General features: G+C 35.9%; 1 protein-coding gene and 1 long non-coding RNA gene across 2 annotated transcripts; both read right to left on the reverse strand.

Annotated features, from left to right (window-relative positions):
* Nucleotides 1-2328: 2328 nt before the first annotated feature.
* Nucleotides 2329-6324, reverse strand: LOC147549434 (uncharacterized). Its single transcript, XM_086671014.1, has 2 exons — nucleotides 4832-6324; nucleotides 2329-2816 (listed from the first exon to the last, which is right to left on the reverse strand). Exons 1-2 carry the CDS (start codon nucleotides 6170-6172, stop codon nucleotides 2745-2747), a joined length of 1413 nt encoding a protein of 470 aa, XP_086527140.1. The 5' UTR covers nucleotides 6173-6324; the 3' UTR covers nucleotides 2329-2744.
* An 11368-nt stretch (nucleotides 6325-17692) lies between these two features.
* Nucleotides 17693-19671, reverse strand: LOC147549435 (uncharacterized). Its single transcript, XR_015237757.1, has 3 exons — nucleotides 19533-19671; nucleotides 18990-19434; nucleotides 17693-18278 (listed from the first exon to the last, which is right to left on the reverse strand). It is a non-coding gene; the product is annotated as an uncharacterized LOC147549435 (long non-coding RNA).
* Between the last annotated feature and the right edge of the window lie 1088 nt (nucleotides 19672-20759).

A 20759-nucleotide genomic window follows, 5' to 3' on the forward strand; every position in this document is an offset into this window, starting at 1 on the left:
TTTAAAAGTTTGGTTATCACCCAAGTGAAAGAAGATGAATGTTTAGGGATTTGAGTTTTGGAGAAATTTAGGGTTAAGATGTGCAGATTGCTAATGTGGGTGATATACACCCTTAAAGTGGGTATTTTTAAACCATTGTATGGGGGGCCCTTTAACCAAACAAGGTCAATGACTATTTACCAAGTCAATGAATTCATGGGGAGGCCTTTTAAAAAAAATGGGAGGGCCCTATAAAACTTCCCAAGATTCTATTAATGGCCCTGCCATGTTGTCTCCTGTAAGTCAGGGTGATTCAACACTGTCATACAAACCTATATAAACGACACAAGTTAGTTTTGAAAATCAATTTGATCCTTACCCTACGATTACTTTCTTTCAACTTAGAACATTGATCTGACTAGAGCGACATAGTGTTTCTGCCGGTACTCTCACCTTTCCTCTCCCCCTTATCTCTTCACCTGCAGCACCGGAGAACAGTATCTCGAAGAAACAATGACGATTTTCATAACATATCCGTGAAGCCACTTCTCGGCATCATCAAATAGGAACAAAATTATATGATGAAATAGAAGTAAAATCTTGTAAATGGAGATAAATGAAATCATTTCGAACTTTAATTGACGTTGTACGGAACTAAGAAAATGTACACGCACTATCCCACCTTCATTTGACCGTTCTGTCATATTTCCTTCCCAGTACATGGAGAGTTATCAAGACCAGTTAGGTTAGACGTTATAAAATCATAAATTAAGATATTATACTTGTCATTATCCTAATGACTTGACTCACTTTTAGATAGACAGATATAATACTTGATCTTCACCCACTTATTCAAGGATTTTTGAGTCAAAGGTCTAAAATTTGGGGGGTAAACCCAAAAAAATTCACTCTTGCCCAAAAAATTAGTTGCAGGTCCAAATGTCAGTTTTTTTATTTTTATCCCCCTATTGCCCTTGGACGGGACATGCTGACGTTTTCCTGAAAAAAAAAACTGACTGGTAAATAAAATAATTTACCAGTACACGAAAAATTCAAATTTTCAAAATTTTTTGAAAATTTCATGCTGACTTTTTCCTGAAAAAAAAAACTGACTGGTAAATAAAATAATTTACCAGTACACGAAAAATTCAAATTTTCAAAATTTTTTGTAAATTTGAAATTTTCAAACGAAATTTCAAATTCCCGCCCAGCAAACCATTTCTTCCCGGTAAATAAAATAATTTCCCGTACACAAAAAATTTCAATTTTCAAATTTTTTTAAAATTTCAATTTTCCGTCTAAAATTTCAAATTTTTTGGACGAAATTTCAAATTCCCGCCCAAATTTTCAGTAAATAAAATAATTTCCCGGTTACAAAATCTTTTTTTGAAATTTTCAAACGAAATTTCAAATTCCCGCCCAAATTTTCAAATTTTTTTACGAAATTTCAAATTCCCGCCCAGCAAAAGTGTCTAGTACAGAAAAAATTTCCAGTAAATAAAATAACTTCCCGAAAAAAATTTCGTTTCCTAGGAATTTTTCGGTGGCAGTTCCGTAAATTTCTGAACAGTACAGATTCTGATGGACGGGTTGTCAGATTCTTTTTCAGAAAAAAAAATCGTTTCCCGAGAAATTTCGATGGCAATTTTGTAATTTCCGATGGTATGAACCGTAAATACTATGTTTTCCAAGGGCCATTTTGTCATTTTTTTTTCCAACCTGACACTTTGGACCTGTTTTTTATTTTTTGCCTACCTAAGATGGGAATCCTATTAAGGGCCTCCTTTTGGACCCTTCACCCAATCCCCCCTTATTCAAATACTCGTGTTGGTAACGCGTTATACATGACATACTTATTCCTACAATTTATTTATTTTTCTGAGAAAGATTCTTACAATATTGTGCAATAACAAAAAGTGAACTTCATCCTCTTTTGTAGGGATAGGGTGTCAAACACTACGAATAGATAGTGAGGTGTGCATGCAAACTTACATGTTCCTATATGGGATGGCACCTCACATGGACATCCCATATGAGGAAGGCGTGATAAACCACCCACCTCACACCCCCCTGTTACAACAAGTATGTCATCTTCTCAAACTTAGAATACTTCTTTTTATTGTTTAACGATCATCTACTCATACCGTGCATAGTCCCAATTACGGACTCCGTCATCGCACATCTATCTTTCTAACCAAGACCAATTTCTTCTAACCGACCTGAACCCTAGCCGGGGTATGAAAGGGTTTTAAATCTGGAAATCAAAAATAGTATGTCCGGACCGAATCTGGCCCCGCCACAATTAAGTATTTCTATAAAAGGTAACAACAAAAAACAGAATGGGGGTCGAGAAAACAAAATCTGAACAATATGAATTAGAGTGAACAGATTACAAACATTCAGAATAGTTCTCTTTCTTTTTGTGTTACAAAGCCCCACTGGAATCAGTTAATATAACAAACATTTCCATCCCCAAATCAAAACAAATGATCATAACTCATAAAAATCTAGTCATGATGACAAACAAAACCCCTAACACATCAATTAATCAAGAAAACAAACTGATCACAATTTAACAGTTAGATTTTCACTTTGACGAACTAGTTTTGACTCTCCTTTTTTCTTTTTACTTCTACAAATCACTTTTTCCTTCTTTCTTTGGCGAAGTTATCAACTCACTAATACATGTACAAACCAAAAACGACAACCGCTATATACAAAAAACGACTCAAGTCAAGTAACTAGACCGTTCTCAACTTATGCATCTATGGACTGGCTGAAGAAGTGCAGCCGCCTTCTTGTCTGGGCTCTCTCAGATACCCAAGTAATGTTTCAGCCTGAAAAAAGACCAAGCCAATATTATAATCTTATTGACATCTAAATAACACAATGATCAGAAAAAAGAGAAGTTCATCTAGGTTGTTATTTTCAGAAATTGTGCTTCTAGATACTTGGGACAATAAACCCAAATAAATGAAGTGGAGAAAATAATGGTAGATGAAATTGAAGACATTAGCTATTAGTGGTTTGGGTTATCCGGGATTGACTGAGTTCACTCTAACTCAGAGTCATGAGTGATTTTATGCATTAAAAAGGCTAGTGGAAATTGAACAAAAGGTTTTTCACCTATTGGCATGAACATGACTCTGGAGGCTGATTTGTTCTCTTACGAATCTGATCATTTGGCTACTTCACATGTTATAATAGTTCACAAAACTCAAATTATAGATACAAGTATTAAAGTTTTGAGCGTCAAGTAAGAGTCGAGCTCTATACAAGTTGGAACCTAAACTTAACTATCCAAATTCAAATCATCAGTTCACATCACTTAACACAAAGGCAGGACCCGTGTCTTTATTAATTGAACTGCATGAATTCTACCTAATCTACAACTTGAGGTAGAATAATACTTCTAATAGTGGTATGAATATAACAGCCATGATGCTCTGACCACGACATATTCCGACCAAATCCCGGTCGGGGTATGTGTGCGGGCAGGATTTAGGGAGAGAAAGTAAATCACTTCTCTCTCTAAATCCTGTCCGGACACATACCCCGGCCGGGATTCGGTCGGGATATGTCTCGGGTATAGAGTCATTTTTCTTGACTTTAATGGGGTTAAAAGCCAAAACATCCTAAAATAGTAAGACTGTAAGCAGGAGATTATTTAACAAGAAAACCAGTCATTAAAGCATTTCTATGTGAATCTTCTAAGTAGAGCAAACGGAGGGGAAACAATAAGTTTGGTGTTACTACGAAAAAGAAATTAGTGGCATGCAAGTAAAATTTTGAGAATTCTACATTACAATGCTTTTTCTCTTCCTACAAACTTATTGTTTACACACTGCTTACACTAGACTATCAGCCACATAGAGATGATCTAAAAACTAATTTTATGAAAAAACTCCTTGTTCTTGCCTAGTAAATCATGCCATAAAAAAGTGTATCATTCTTAAATTTGATTACCAAATACAAGTTAGGTAACAAATGTAAAAGAGACACGTTAAAATTCAATAAATAGTTTATGAGGTTAAAAGTTTTAGAATGATGTGATTTTTTGTGAAGATGATCTTCGTTGTTGTGAGGTGAAGCAAAATACTCATCTTAAGAATACAACCCTTTGATCATCTTCATGAGAGCCCATAAGTTGGTGTAAACAAGAAGCTTGCAGCATGTGCTACTTACGAAACATAACACGATGTAATCCGTTCGAATCTTGCTTTTCAACTGAAATAAGGTGTTTCCCTTTGTTTTTCTAGGGTTTTGAAGAGGAAGTGAGACAAAACAGCTTATATCAGCTGGAAAACGAGCTCGAAATGGGTCAGGCTCTAATAATGTTAGCGTCAACTTTGATCTTCCAGACTTAAATTTTCTCAACCTAATAACAGGCTTATTATAGAAATGGAGCTACCCTACAACTCCAATAGTAAAAGGAAAATGATTGACTTGTTCTTTGCATTTTCGTCTTAACATACTGCCTATTAAACCCTGCTTACACGCTTATTGATCCACGTGGAAACACTCCAAGGATTGGCGGTCTATCCAAATCGTATTTCACCCTCGCAAAAAATCACTCATTCTAAAACTTTTAACCTCATCAAAAATTGGTTATAGTTTTAACTAACTACACCATCCATTGAATGACTGGACTTTGAAGGTATCCGAGCCATCCATCTTATCATTAATGCTCGGCCCAACTTAGTTAGTTAGAACTTTCAGAATGATTGCTGCGAAAAATAATCTAGAACCCTAATGGTAGAAAAATCATCTAGAAAGATTTGATCCTAGGTTAATCACCATGGAAGTTTAAACTATAGAGGGTATTAATAAGATCAAAGATGAAAAACCATACCTTTTCTTTCGCCCGAGCTGTTCCAGATTGAGAAAGAGCAACAAGAGGAGGTATCACACCTTCTCTCACCAACAATCCTCTGTTCCTCACACAATCAATACATAATTGTAGAAGTGTCACGACAGCAAATTCCTTTCTCTTAACAGATCCATATTCAAGTGCATCAACAAGAATCGGAATACCACCTTCTTCAACAATAGCAGTTTTTCCCTCCTCAACACCAGCCAAACTACTCAAAACAACCATCGCTTTCTCCGCCAAACCACTTCTCTGTTCTGAAACAAATTCTAAAAGTGGTTTCACAGCACCAGCATTTACAGCTCTCTCTTTGTTCTGCTTCATTGAACAAAGCTTATATAATGTAGTTAGGGCATCTTTTTTCCCTCTATTTGATCCAGTTAATAAAAGAGAAACCAATGGTGGAATCGCACCACAAACACCAATTGAAATCTTGTTATCATCTATGAAAGAAAGACTAAGAAGAGCACAAGCTGCATTTTGCTTAGATGTTTCAGTTCCAGTTTTCAAAACGTAAACAAGAGGTTTAATAGCACCTGAATCAGTGATTAAATTCTTGTTTCCTTCATGTAAAGAGAGATTTAATAGAGCTGTTACTGCGTGTTCTTGAGTCCAAGGATCAGCACATTTTAACAAAGGAACTAAAGCTGGAATTGCACCAAATTCTCCAATCAAAGCTCGATTTTCAGATCTGTTCTTTGCTAAAAGACGTAATTTCGCAGAAGATGATCTTTTTAGGGCAACTGATTCAGAATGAAGACCTTCTATACAGATCTGAACTTCCTGTTCAAGAGTTTCATTAGAAAAACTCTCTAAAATTTCCGATGAGTTGCTTTCACGATGAAGAAATCCAAACCTCGGATCTGTTTCGATCTCTAGATTTGAAGCTTTATTATTTTGTAAATCTTCTGATTCTGAAAAACAAGCTAATCTCTGTAATTCTCCAGAGATATCACTACTACAAGCAGAAAAATCACTGAAAGCTTGAGAAAGATCAAGATAATCTAAATCTGAATAAGATTTCATCGATTTATTGGTTACAGTAGCTAACTCTCTCAATCTAAAATCCATGACAGAATCCGTTAGGGTTTCTGAAAATCTACCTGAATCTCCAGTTAACTGAGTAGAGATTGAGCAGGAACTATCATTTATGAACAAATTAGATCGAATAGTTCGCATAGATCGTCCTACAGGTCTTCGAATCTTAGATGAAGAACACAAATTTTGAGTTAGAGGAAGTTGATTTGAGTGAGAATCATCAACTGAAACCATTGCAAAAAGAGGTCGTTTTGATCGCGCCGGATTGAAAGGATTGGAGATCATAGAACTGTTTAAAGAAGAATCATGAAGCTTTTGTGTCTTAATGAAGAAGAAATCGAAGCTTGAAGGAGGCCAACAATGGCGGATTCCTCTAACAGGTGGATAACTTATCCTGTGAGTTAGAGAGAGAGAGGGGAATGATAGTGGGAATCGTCGGTGGCATTAAATAACTGTTAAATAATGAAAATAACGGTTCTTAAATACCGGAGTTTTCGTTTCCTTATCTTTCGGCCGACGTTTTTTTAAGGAGGGGCAAAAACTGTATAAATGTGATGAAACCGACATATCTTATTCCACAGATTTGTCTTGCCGTCCTATGGTCCTATGGAGACCTTATTTTGCTGTCCTTTTCGCAGATATTTCCATGAAATCTTTTTGTGAGTTGTCCAAATAAATTAAATAATTTGCATGAAATTTCATAATGATATTAAAATGTCACGATCCAATTTTATTCAAGTTTAGATAATTTGAGTTGTCCAAACAAAGTACCATGATTTGTCAAAAAATTATGCAAGGTTAGATAATTGAATAAAACAACTAACCTAATTTATCTTTTGATTGCAAAATCTATTCTAAGTTTTATCTTTTGATTTCATAATCTATTTAAAGTTTTTTTTTTTGAGAATCTCACAATAGTACATACAATTTTAGTTTTTGTTTGTTTTTTCTAAAGTCCGATTTTTCATATCTAGACGTTTGCATGAGTTATATAATATTTCTTTTAAAGGTTAAATATAAATTTTAGACTAGTTTCATAGTTTGTTTAGATAGCTTATTGTGGGTTTATATAACTAATTTGGGTAAGATTTAAAGCGAGAGAAAACACAACGGTGTTACCATTGATTTTATTCTTTTGGATGAAATTGTTACCATTGATTTTGATAATGTGTTTTCTATTGATATGGCAAAGGGCATGATAGTATTTTATTCAATTTATTTCTAGACAATCTATATATGAACAATCAAAGGAAATAGCTTTTCAACAAAAAAAAAAAAATCAATACTCTCATCAAAAAAAAAAAAAACAAAAAAAATCAATGTTCTACAAAAAAAAAAATTGATCTTCCAACAAAAAGAATCAAAGGAACTAGTAAAAAAGACACTTCTTGAATCACCAATGGCCACTACTTAGTCAAAGGGTAAAAACATTTTTTCACTCGCAGGCTATTCAACGCAATAGAATCAATAAAATCACTACTATTAAAGACAACAACGGTGATTGGCAGGAGGAGCCGAAGAACATTCAAGAAGTATTCACTACTCACCTCCTCAACATCAGCACTTCGACTAGTAACAACTCTGACCCCAATATCCTCAATCTTTTTCATAACACCATTATCCTAGTCCAGAATCAAGAGTTTGTCAATATTTCGGATTAAGAGGAGATTAACAGAGCCATAAAGAGTCTTAAAAAAGAAGCTGCCCCTGGCCAAAATGGATACCCACCTTTCTTCTTTCAATCTAACTAGGACACGGTTAGCCCCAACATTTATAGCCTAGTTCAAGATTTCTTTAACTCTGCGGAGCTCCCTCAGGAGACTAACCACACTAATATTTGCTTGATCCCCAAAACAACAGCTCCACAAACCCCAACAGATTATAGACCTATCAGCCTCCTCAATACCACTTATAAGGTCATCACTAAAATTCTGGCGAATAAACTTAAATACTCTTTACAGAATATTATCTCCCCCTTCCAAGCTGTCTATATCCCTGGTAGGCAGAGCACTGATAATGTTATCATTGGTCAGGAAATCATACATTCTCTTAAAACTATGAAAGGCGCTACTGGTTATTTTGGACTTAAGTTTGATATGTCCAAAGCTTTTGATAGGATTGAGTGGAATTTCCTGACGGATATCATGACTAAATTTGGATACTCGGATCACTGGATCAAGATGATCACTCAATGCATTTCTACTTCCTCTATGGCAGTTCTGGTCAATGGTCGTCCTGGCCCCACTTTCTTCCCCTCGATAGGAATTAGGCAAGGAAACCCGCTATCTCCTTTCCTATTCACTATCGCTATGGAAGGTCTGAGTCTTCTCATTAGTGTCGAACTAGATAGGGATAATTTCAAGGGTTTCCCTACTAATAATCCTAACCTTACTATTTCTCACCTTCTTTTCGCGGATGATTGCATTATCTTTGGTCTTAACTCTTTGGATAATATTCATATTCTCAAAACCATCCTCAAAACTTTTCGCGACGCTTCCGGGCAGATGATTAACTACAGCAAATCCAATATTTTTTACTCTAAAAATTCCCACCCTAAGTTCAAACGACTGATTATGCGTACGCTCAAAGTCAAATATGCGACCACTTCGGAAAAATACCTTGGGGCTCAATTATTTATTGGGGCTCAAAAGAAGAAGATTTTCAACGACATTCTTTAGAAGATCAAAAATAAATTAGAGAAATGGAATCACAATTTCCTATCTCAAGCTGGGCGCACCATTGTCATTTCGACAATAGCTGCGGCCGTACCCCGATACCAAATGCAATGCTTTGCCCTTTCCAAAGACATATGCAAGAGCATTTCCACAATGCAAAAGTCGTTCTGGTGGCGTAAGTCCAAAGGCATATGTACCAAGTCTTGGTCCACTATTTGCCTTCCTAAGAATCAGGGAGGACTTGGCATTCACTCCCCCGAGCTGGATAACCAAGCGATGTTGAGTAAGCTTGCTTGAAGAATCAAATCGGAACCTAAAGCAATTTGGGTTCAATTCTTAAAAGCTAATTATTTCAAAAATTCGGATAATCCGGGTCCAGCGAAACCTCATCACTCCTGACAATGGAAAAACATAAGTAAACATCTCAATAACATTGATAATTACACCACTTAGGAGGTACATACTAGAGAACAGATAAATATATGGAAGGATAACTGGATCCCCACGCTACCCAATCCCCCTATCAATAACCAGAATTCTCACATATCTAAGGTTTCGCAGCTGATTGACCAGGATAAATGGAACGAGGATCTTCTCAATAATATCTTTAATGTCACTACTAAAAATTTGATCATGTCGATTCCAATAACAAGAGAAAATGATGACCAAAGAAAATGGACCCTTACTAAGTCAGACAAATTTACGGTCAAATCCATGTATCAGCATCTCTGTATGAGCATGAACTCGCCAAAGCTACTATCACCTAACTGGAATTTCATCTGGTCTATCCCTGTAGTCCCTAGAATAAAAGTGTTTATATGGAAAATATGCGTCAAGGCACTCCCGGTTAGGGAAAGAATAGGTAAATATATTGACAATAATTTGAACTGCCCTAATTGTAATGAGATTGAATCCATTGAACATGCTCTGCTCCATTGTCCTTTGGCTAACTACATATGGTTCTACTTTAATATTCTATCTGACAATATCACCTCTGTGGCAGAATGGATATTCTCATGGGAGCAGAAATCACAAAGTAGTAACACTGCGAATAACATTCATTATGCTACTATCCTTTGGAATATATGGAAAACTCGTTGCGATCACTGTTTTCAACATGAAATAAATTCGATAGAGAGAATCAAAACTATGATTATAACATTCCCGAAATACCTTACTAATAATATTAGCAAAAATCAGATAGAAAAAGATAAATGGAAACCCCCTGAAATGTCTTTTGTGAAAATTAATGTGGATGCTTCATTCATCGACATTCAGAATGTTACAGGTACTAGTTTAATTATCCACGACAAAGAAGCTAAATTCATAGAAGCACATGCCACTACTACTAGAAGCAGAAACTCTGAGGAAAGCGAAGCCATAGCTGTCCTTAACGGAATGTTATGGGCGGAATCTCATAATATAGAAGAATCATTATAGAAATATCATAAAAAAATTACAGAACAATAGACATGAAATTCAATGGCAATCGAAAATTCATGTTCAAAGAATACAGGAAATAAAACGAAGGCTGGAAAAAGTTAAATTCTCTTATACTAGCAGGAAATTCAATGTAGCAGCAGACAAGTTGGCAAAATGGGCAAGAAAGGAAAACAGAACAAAGTCATGGAAGAATATACCTTATATAGTTTTTAAGTTGTATTGCAATAGAACTCTTATTTCCTCGTAATAAATAAAATCAATTTCAACAAAAAAAAGATTAGTTTAATAGCTAAGGAGCATGGATCTACTCTGCAATGGATACTCTAGGTAATAGAATACATTGAAAGTACATCCATAGGAAGAGGGGATCAACATATCTATGAATATCACAGAGGATATTTCAAACGCCTACTCATACTTAAAACAATGAAAGATAATTTAAATGTCTACTAATGTATGGATTATTCGTTTAAGACGTAATTTAACAAATATATGGACAAAATATCTCAGAACAACATTTCAGAGTAAACTCGAAGAGCAAATGTCTACCTAAATATGGAAAATTCCTGTTCGAGAAAGTTCTTATAATAATAATAATAATAATAATAATAAGAGGAAATCGATCTAAGATCCATTTTGGGCTTCTCAATAGGCATCTAATCCACCCTAACATTTTAAAGGCCTCAGAGCATCTCCAATGCAACACTCTTTCAAATGTTACCACATTGGACTTTTAAAGTTTTTGTATTAAAAATTCTTTCTAATGCAAATTTCAATTTGGATTACTACAATAATGTATAGGTAGTTAAATAGAGATATCTCAAGAAGACACTCCTCTTGTGATATCTCTATGTCCTATTTATCAATCTTTGAGTTTGAACTCAATAGAAATCAAGTTTTCATATATTTTCAAAATAATTAAATATTTTTTTTATAAAGTTAACCATGAAACATAAGTAAATAATGTTAAGTTGGTGGTCATCCAACTCAAAACAATTGGCAATGAGTGGAGAGAACCTAGACTTTATATTCTTGGTTGTTTGTTTTTTGGAAGTCAACTATGATCTACGTATGTCGTTACATTTGACACTTGATACATCATAGATGTGATAAGCTCGATTACCGCCCGCTCAAACACTAACAGAACTGGGCCTATAGCCCAACAAGACATGGCCTAAAGCCCAACAACATTATTTACACCTTAATAATCCCAATTCAAATAACCAAAGATTTCACCTTCTCTGGGATTCGAACCTGGGACCTCCAGGGCTTTCTGGAGTTTATGTCAACACCTTGGAACCACTTGGGCTACCAATTGTTGACATATTCTTGGTTGTTAGATGCCCATTTTCTCATGTGAGATTATTCTCACACGCCCCCTCACTTGTGACGTTCTTTGAGCCTAGCACGTATGTTTTTTTTCTTTGGGTGATGTGGAGCACGTGTGGTTTTTTTTTTTTTAAGTCTATCACGTGTGGGCCTAGATCTGATACTATGTTAAGTTTGTGGTCATCCAACTCAAAACCAACAACTTTAGAGTTTTGCATTGAAGTCACAAAAGACTTGAGAATCTATAATTTCGCCATTTAAAAATAAGAATCTCAATTAAAACTTGACACATAGGATGAATAAAGATTTTTTGAATTTTGTATTGGAGATGCTTTTAGTCCACAATATTGTGGCTTGAATGAAATTTTAGTGTAAATTAATTCAAAATTATTTTCTTAATGGAAAAAAAGCGGTATTGGGGAATAAAGAAAATTCTCGGGGAAATAAAGATTTGAATATTGACTCAGGGGAATTTTTTTTTTAGTCCAAAAATTGACTTAATCAGATGTTGCCCCCTAATCTTCATCTTCTCTTTCCCTATCTCTCTCTTTCTCTCTCCTATTGCTTTATCTCTCCCACTGTCTATCTCTCAATTCCTCATTGTCTATATCTTACTATCTCTATCTATTGCTCTCATTATTCATATTTCTCGGTCTCTCACTGTCTCTATCTCAATATCTCATTGTTTCTCAATAGATCTCTCATTGTTTCTTTCCCTCTCTCACATCGACACCGCTACGACAAAGAAAAATGTTCCCTCCGTCAGAACCTAACATCTCGATAATTTCGTGGCCACAAACTTTGTGATTTCCACAGAGAAATCTATACAGACCGAGAGGGAGAGATAGACTCCGAGAAAGATAGATAAAGGTTGCGAGAGAGATATAGATAGTGAGATATGTCTACAACGAGAGAAATAATGAGAGTGATCTACAATGAAAGAGAGATAGAGAAGGAGAGAGATCTAGAGTGAGAGCGACAGAGAAATGGTCAGTGAGAGAGAGAGAATGAAAGCAACAAAAGAGAGGGTAACAGTGAGTTAAAGAGGAGAAGAGGTGGCAATGGTGGTCGGAACGGTGGTGGTGGGAACTTGTCGTGGTGAAGGTGATAAAGAGGATGAAAATTAGAGGGTAAATCAAGTGATGTTCCTAAATGTCTAGAAAGTCATATAAGATATTTTTGAAACTAGGTTTTTTGTAGAGGAAAGTAGAAATATACGTGTGATGGTGGAAAAAGAAGTGGAGACGAGTAGGTTTTGCAACTACTTTCTACTATTTCCTGTCGCGATATTTTTGGGAGATTTTAACCGTTTTTAGTATACTAAAAGAAATTAATAGTTGATACTGATACCATTCTATTTTGAGTCGATATACATTGTTAAGGATAACGGTTGATTAAGTAATTGACTTAAACAAAAATCAGTTAGAAAAGTTGTTATTTAGTTAGGAAGTTAGTTAAGATTGTTGGTTCGGTTGTTACATCTTCTCTCTATAACTATCTTTTTTTTTTTTGATGAAGGGAAATCTCTATAACTATCTTATTCCTCTCTCTCTCTCTCTCTAACTGACGGTTTCTTATATGTATAAGATCAATTGTAAATAGATAATTCAACGAATGAAAAGTAAGTTCACTTAATTCTCTCTTTTGAGTTTTTCCATTTCTAATATGGTATCAGAGCCACTGATCGATCTTCTTCTTCTTCAGTTTTAATTTCTTCTATTCGTCTTCAATTTTTTCCATTTCTAATATACATGAAGAATAATTTATATCAATCGCTAGATGTGATCTTTATCAAATCAAAAGAAGATGGTCAGACTTATCTAGTGAATAAGCTAATAGATATAAAGAAGAAACTAAAGATAAATGTAATTTCATATATAAGATAATAATAATGTCCACAAATGTTATTACATAAGATGTAATATGTTCAACAAAAAAAAAGATGTAATATTATGTAATATGTTATTTTCTACTATAAGATGATAATAGTATATTCATCTTGAAATGTGGTGATATATCTAAAAAGAGAGAAAAATTATAAGGCCCAAAATTCGGGTCAAAATATCAAATGAAGCCCAACCTGGAATAATAATACAAAAAAACCCAAAAGTTTAAATTACAAAACATTTTTGAAAATTTCTGAACAAAACACAGTTTGCTCTCAACAATTTTGTATTTGCTCTCAACAATTTTGTAAATGTATGAACAAATTTGTTTTTGTTCACGCATAATTAAGAACATAATTATATATGTTGTCACAGTTTCAAAAGTGTTGCCAACAATTTCAAAAATGTTTCCAACAGTTTAAAATTGGGTTTTTTTTACATTATTATTCCCGAGTGGGTTTTTTTTTTCGTATTTGGGCTCAAATCTTGGGCTTTTCTTACATAATTATATATCTAAAAATTCAATCCTTTGAAATATCTCTTTATTTTTTTATTTTTTTTGTTGAAAGTTGAAATATCTTTAATATCTTAAATCTTAGTATGAAAAAAATCTACTGACATATTGGCCAGTGAAAAGTGAAACCTCACGGTCGTGTCTCCTAAAATCTTTTAGAGACCATCAGTCAAACCGTAACTGTAAATAAAGTGGGACAAGGAACCGAACCGAGGCAAGAATGATGCTTTTTTCCATGGGAGAGTGAGTGGATTAGCTTTATGAAAAGTTGCACGCAATATGGAAGAATTCTTTCTTTTAAGGAGGAGGTGGGGCGAGCGTGGGTGTATATATGAGTTGTGATATGGTCCCCATAATTCATCAAGATAGGGTTTCCTTGGGAGCATTAGTAAGCATCAAAATCACCTCCATCTCACATGAACTCTAATTGAACAAAAAAAAAAACTTCCATGTTCAACAAAAAAAAAAAAAAAAAAAGTTGTATCAACTTCCAAAGGCAGAACTATGCACGCTCAAGATGTTTATTGTTGGTCCACCACCTTATAAATTATTGTACTTTCTAGGTTTTTATTTCTTATGAAATCTTCTACTAAAATTTAGAATCCGTTAGCAAATAATAAACAAGATTACACTATTTAAATTAGATGATCGTGTCTGAGATTGTTATCAAAATAATTACGTATGTCAGATAATGAAGCAAAGAAAGTTTGATTGTACTGAATTGTTATATAAAATGTTATAGACTTTTCTCTATTATAAAGTTTAGCTAATAAGTGTTTAACTAACATTTTAATCATTTAAGTACCGCTCCTAATTACATTTTAGACTTAGCTCTTTATTACACTCATGTTACACTTCTTATAGTCTTACAAATTATACTTATTGAAATTTTATTATTTTATTTAAATCCACAAATGAAACCCGACACGAATGGACACTAGGTCACTGGGTGTGAGTGGTCACTTCCACATTCATCTAAGTGATGGCCAACCGGCCTTGTCGCCCCAAAATGGATCGACACAGATGATCTAAGAGAGACAACATGACATTATATATACAAAATGGAACTTCCGTACCCCATTGACTCGCACAGACGTGGTGGATTTGGAAATTTAGGTTCTTAAATTCGTCAATTCCGACCGGTAAGGAATGACAACTTGGCCACCACAAGGCTGACCATTCCTAACTTGTCACTACCGAACTAATCTGTTAGATACGAGTTAATTTAATTAATAAAAAAACACAACACTTAAGCTTAAACCAATTTAACTTTACTAGGTTCTATTTGACCCATACTTAAAGTTGTGGCCTTGTGGGTGAATACTTTAACTTGTTCTCTAGGTCTCATTTTATCCGTTTTCGATGTATCTACTCACTTCTGTGACTAGTTGCATACTGACATCCAATAGTTTACGTGAGAGTTGAGACTTCTTTGTCTTCTTCAAAAATAAAAGTTAATTTAAAAAAAATTTCTCATCACCAAATACTTTGTCATCCTCATCTTATCAATCTATTTTACCACCATCTCTACCATTAGATTTTCTAATTTTTCTGACTACTTAACTTATTCACAATTCCTCTGGTTTATTCAATTTTAGGATGTTGTTCATAATACCCAAAGCCACAAATCACTCAGAGATGGTAGTCTTCTTCCTCGCTCTTACAGGAGCTCCTTGATTTAATAATTTTTTTTAAACACATTTTAGTTCTTAACTAACCATGGTGGTATTGGTGGTTGAGTTGTGAGCTATGGTGGCGGTTGAGGTCGTGGTTACGGTTGTGGTGGTGATGTTGGCGATAGAGGTGGTGGTGGTGTAGCGATTGAGTTATGAGATATGATGGTGGTGCTTGTGGACTTGTGGTGGTATCGTGGTGGTGGTTGACTTATGGGGTATGTGGTGGTTGAGTTATGAGGTATGATGGTGACGGTATTTGAGTTATTTGGTGTAGTGATGGTGGTGGTGTTGGGAAAAACGGGCACTTAGGCGCAGCGGAAACAAGAGTTTTTCCCTTTGTGTTAGTTACGAGGATATATAATACAGAAGAATAGTGAGAGCAATAAACAAAGAACTGAAAGTAAATAAGACAACGATTTTTAACGTGGAAAACCTCCTCAATGTGAGAAGTAAAAACCACGGGACTCGTAGTCCAACCAAATCAACTATAATAAACAAGGTAGTTACAGACTACGTCCACCAGAGACTCTGACCCTTTCCAAAAGAATCAATCTCAAACACGAAGAAACACGGAGAAAACCTCACAAGCAAGAACAAAACAACCCAGAAATATTCAGCCTAAAACGACCGTAAATTCACTAGTATTCTAGCTACCAATCAACGATCCCACCGTACAAATACTAGATGAACAGGTTAAGAACACTTCTGCCAAATTTCAGCTTAATCAGAGAAGAACTCACCGCCAGATTTTCCGAACAACGAAGATTGTGCGTGCTGAAACAGATCAGCCCCTCTCTCAGCAACCTTCTTCACCCTCCTTCTTCTCTTGTGCGTTTCTAATTGTGAAACTTACTTCTAATTAAGATTAAGGAAGTATTTATAGACTTCCCTTAACCCTAATTCACCGACCTAAGACACCGACCCAAAGAAGCTCGACTTGGGTCCGGGTTTGTTTGCTAAACCAAACCCAACTAGGTTTCCCCACTAGGAGGAAAACCCAACAAATTCCTCCTCCAACTAGGTGGGAGAAACAGCCAGCCTTGGGTCCCCTTGACAACCCTAGAAACAGCCAGCTCCGCTTTTCCTCGACAACCCTGAACAACCAGCCCGCTATCCCTCGGCAGACCTCTAGCTTCCCCTTCGGCAGGGTCTTCCTCATCATATCAGCTCCGTTATCGTCTGTATGAACTTTAACCAGCTCTAACTCCTTGGAAGCAACCACATCTCGTATCCAATGATACCTCACATCGATGTGCTTCGAACGTGAATGAAACATCGAATTCTTCTCGAGATGTATTGCACTTTGACTGTCACAAAGCAATACATACTTATCTTGATTGAATCTGATCTCCTCAAGATAATTCTTCATCCACAACAACTCCTTACAAGCTTCAGTTGCGTCCATAAACTCAGCTTCAGTGGTAGAAAGTGCAACGCACTTTTGTAGCCTTGACTGCCATGCTACAACCCCCCTGCAAATGTTACCAAGTAACCCGAAGTAGACTTCCTTGAATCAATATCCCCAACCATATCAGCATCAGTATAACTAACCAGTAGTGACTGATCAGCTTCGAAAGTAAGCTTCAAACCAGAAGTCCCTCGAAGATATCTCAAAATCCACTTCACTGCAGCCCAATGTTCCTTCCCCGGATTAGAAAGAAACCTACTAACAGTACCAACCGCATGAGCTATGTTAACATACATCAAACTACCAATTGCAGAAGCATATAGAACCATCTCCATATCTTCCCTCTCTGAATCTGTACACGGATTATATGGACTGCTCAATCTAAAGCACTACAAAAACACGTCACAGTTATAACGGCCAAGCCGTTACAAATAGGCCGAAAAGCCGTTATAAAAGGTATCTTGCAACGGCTTGGAACCGTTATAAAAAAAAATTGAGCCGTTATAAAAAGTCGCGTTGCAAATACAATTGTAACGGCTCCTGCCCGTTACAATAAATCTTTTTATAACGGCTAAGTGTGGGTTACCCGTTATAAAAGACCTCACCAAAATGGCGGGAAAAATGATGGCGCCAAATCAGAAAGAAAAGTTGTAACGGCCCTTTTGCAGATAGCCGTTATAAATGCTCTTCTTGTAACGGTTCTTTTTTAGTAGGACCGTTATATATGTGTTCTCTTGTAACGGTTGGTTTGAATATGACCGTTATATATGTATTCTCTTGTAACGGCCTTTTAGAAGGTAGCCGTTATAAATGCCTGATTTGAAAAAAAAAAAATTCAGTAGCTCTGCTTCTCTGTTTTTGGCTAGGTTGACATAATTTTCAAAATGAAATCTTTTTGTTTTCGGCTAGGTTGACATAATTTTCAAACACCAATACCCTATTCCTGTTTTGGCACACCAACAAACACTGAGCAGCCAAGAACATAAACAATACAATATTGATTAGCCCAGGGACGCTAAAAACACTTAATGTTTCGTCTATCATCTACTTCTCTGTGATACTTTCATGTGATGTTTTCCCCTACCAATCTCGGCTGTGAGATGATTTTGCAGCAAGAAGAACTATATGTCTGAGTCCAAAGTAAAATCTGGTTTACAAAGATAATAAAATCATTTTGGTTGGGTTGTTAGGAAAGAAGATCATCTTCAAGTACCCCTTTCGATTCTTTGGAGTATTTCGTAATCCTAACAGCTCTTCTATAAGGTTCATGTGGGTGATCCCATACCTTAGATCGTCTGCCTAGTTTTCTTCTACTATAGTATCCCAAATTAAGATTTTTGTGTTTGAATTTCAGTTCTGCTTCAACAACACAAAATTCTTACATACTATGTTTAGACTGCAAGTTTTGTTAAATTGGACATCTAAAATTGTAAACTACAAATAGCATGGAGCATAAATCACTCAATTGTAGGGGTGGCAATGGGTACCCGTTTACCCGAGAACCGAACCGACCCGGAGTCTTAATGGGTAGGTACTGGGTATAGGTTTTAGATCCATTAAGGAAATCGGGTCTTAAATGGGTATACCCGAAAGGACCCGACTAGGAGGCGGGTCCTTATCGGGTATATCCGCCGGGTACCCGACGGGTAATGGGTACCCGAGATAATACGAAAAAATACCCTAGATTATATAGTATTCTTGTACGTCAGGGTTTTTCTCACCAAGTTACCAACTCACCAAGTTATGAAATTTCTCAAATCCTCTTTTCCTTGGTTGAAAACTAATTTATAAAACACAAAAGTGAGCGAGTTAATATAACATAAAGGTTCATTTCTTCTTTCTTGATTCCCCTAATCTCTAATCTCTTATACTCATCAACTATTGTACCCGAGATATTTGCTTATTTAAGGATCTATGTCGTTTATGATATTTCTTTTCACTAGATTCATGCAAATTCTTCTACTTTAAGAAATATTTGATATACTTTTGTGAATACCCAATGGGTACCCGATACCCGATGGGTACCCGAGAATTTTAAAGGTTCCGGTTCTGGATCCTTTGATTGAGGTACCGGTACCGGAACCGTCAAGAACCGAAACCGTTACGATTTATAGGTTCCGGTTCTGGATAGTTAAATACCCGAACCGGAACCGACCCGTTGACACCCCTACTCAATTGGTAGACTCAAATACAATAACAGATTGCAATTTCTCCAATAAGCATCTGAGTTTCAGTAATCGAACATAACACATGCTTATAAAAGATAATAGTTAAGTAGCATCTGAGTTTCAGTAATCGAACATAACACATGCTTATAACAGATTGCAATTTCTTGTTGAACAATATCAACAAGAAGGCATAATCTAAGCTTAACCTAAACCTAAACCCTAAATCCATCAACTCCATACAAATTGAATTCTATGGAAGTTCTCAAACATGATTTCCTTTGTAAATTCGTTTGAAGTGATAGTAATACAGTCATGGGTATAGATGAAATTGAAGGATTAAAAGATAAAAAACTAGAGAGAGAAAGTAGGGCTTACAATTTCAATCTGAGCTTCTTCTTCGTATAAACCCTAACAAATTCACCCTCTTCCGGAACTTGAGCTTGATTCTCTACTAGTGGAATTGTAAATAATGGTTAAAGACGAAGAATTACTCCGTATATTGACCAATCCTACACATAAACCAGAAGATGAAATTCAAAAACTCACCAGAAAATTGGTTCCAATCCTCTCTGAAATCCTACACATAAACCAGAAGATGACACAAATCCTTGTTGATAAAATTGATTTGAACTCCTAATCTCTCTGAAATCCTCGATTTGAACTCCCCCTCTCTCTGAAATCCTCGATTTGAACTCCCCCTCTCTCTGAAATTCTCTTCTAAACGAAGGAGAGAGAGAAAACCAGAATAGAAAGAGGAATCGTGTGGTTTCTAAGGCTACCAATTATAACGGTCAGAAACACATAGACCGTTACAACAAAGTTCACTTGTAACGGACAAGGCCACCGTTATAATAAATCCCTCTTATATAACGGCCATACCAAATAAAGCCGTTATAACAAGTCTCTCTTATAACGGAAAGGAGCCGTTATACAAAATACACTCTATTATAACGGCTAGACCAAATTAAGCCGTTATAACAAGTCTCTGTTATAACGGAAAAACACCCGTTATAATAAATCGATAACACACCAGAGGCGGGAAAGAAATTGGGGCCATCGAAAAGTTGGCGCTAACTTAAATAACTTACTTATAACGGCTCTCTAAATTAAAGCCGTTATAAAAGAGCGAATACTTGTAACGGCCCCCTAAAGTCCGTTATATTTACGTTTGTTATAACGGCTACCAGTAAAGCCGTTACAAAAATGCGTTACAAATAACACGTATTTTTGTAGTGAAGTGTCCAGCAAGAGGTGTGCTGACAGCTTTAGATTTGTCCATGCAAAATGTTTGAAGTATCTTCTCAATGTACTTCTCCTGAGATAGGTGAATCAACCTGTTCTCTCTATCTCGAACAATTCTTATACCAAGAATCTGCTTCGCTGGACCCAAATCTTTCATGGCGAAAAACTTGCTAAGTTGCTTCTTCAACTCCAGAATTCTCCTCGAATTCCTCCCCACAATCAACATATCGTCTACGTAGAACAGTAAGATGATAAAATCATCTTCACCAAATCTCTGAACAAACACACAATGATCTGAAGTAGTCTTGTTATAACCATGCTCCTCCATAACAGACTCAAACTTCTTATATCACTGTCTCGGTGCCTGTTTCAATCCATAAAGGTTTTTCTTCAAGCGGTAAACGTAGTCCTCTTTGCCATTCTTCTTAAATCTTTCCGGTTGCATCATGTAAATCTCTTCCTCCAAATCACCATGGAGAAAAGCAGTCTTTACATCCATCTGCTCCACTTCTAGATCAAGGCTTGCTGCCA

The sequence above is a fragment of the Eschscholzia californica genome, unplaced genomic scaffold (genome assembly GCF_041429995.1).
Source record: "Eschscholzia californica isolate CP2 unplaced genomic scaffold, dmEscCali1.0.p SCAF_3, whole genome shotgun sequence".
Taxonomy (NCBI): domain Eukaryota; kingdom Viridiplantae; phylum Streptophyta; class Magnoliopsida; order Ranunculales; family Papaveraceae; genus Eschscholzia; species Eschscholzia californica.

Bases quoted from the DNA above. Each gene is read 5' to 3' on its own strand.
- LOC147549434 (XM_086671014.1), bottom strand. From the start codon at position 6,172: ATGATCTCCAATCCTTTCAATCCGGCGCGATCAAAACGACCTCTTTTT. The intron at 2,817-4,831 runs GTATGGTTTTTC...GTCTTTTTTCAG, and splicing joins CAGCTCGGGCGAAAGAAAAG to GCTGAAACATTACTTGGGTA.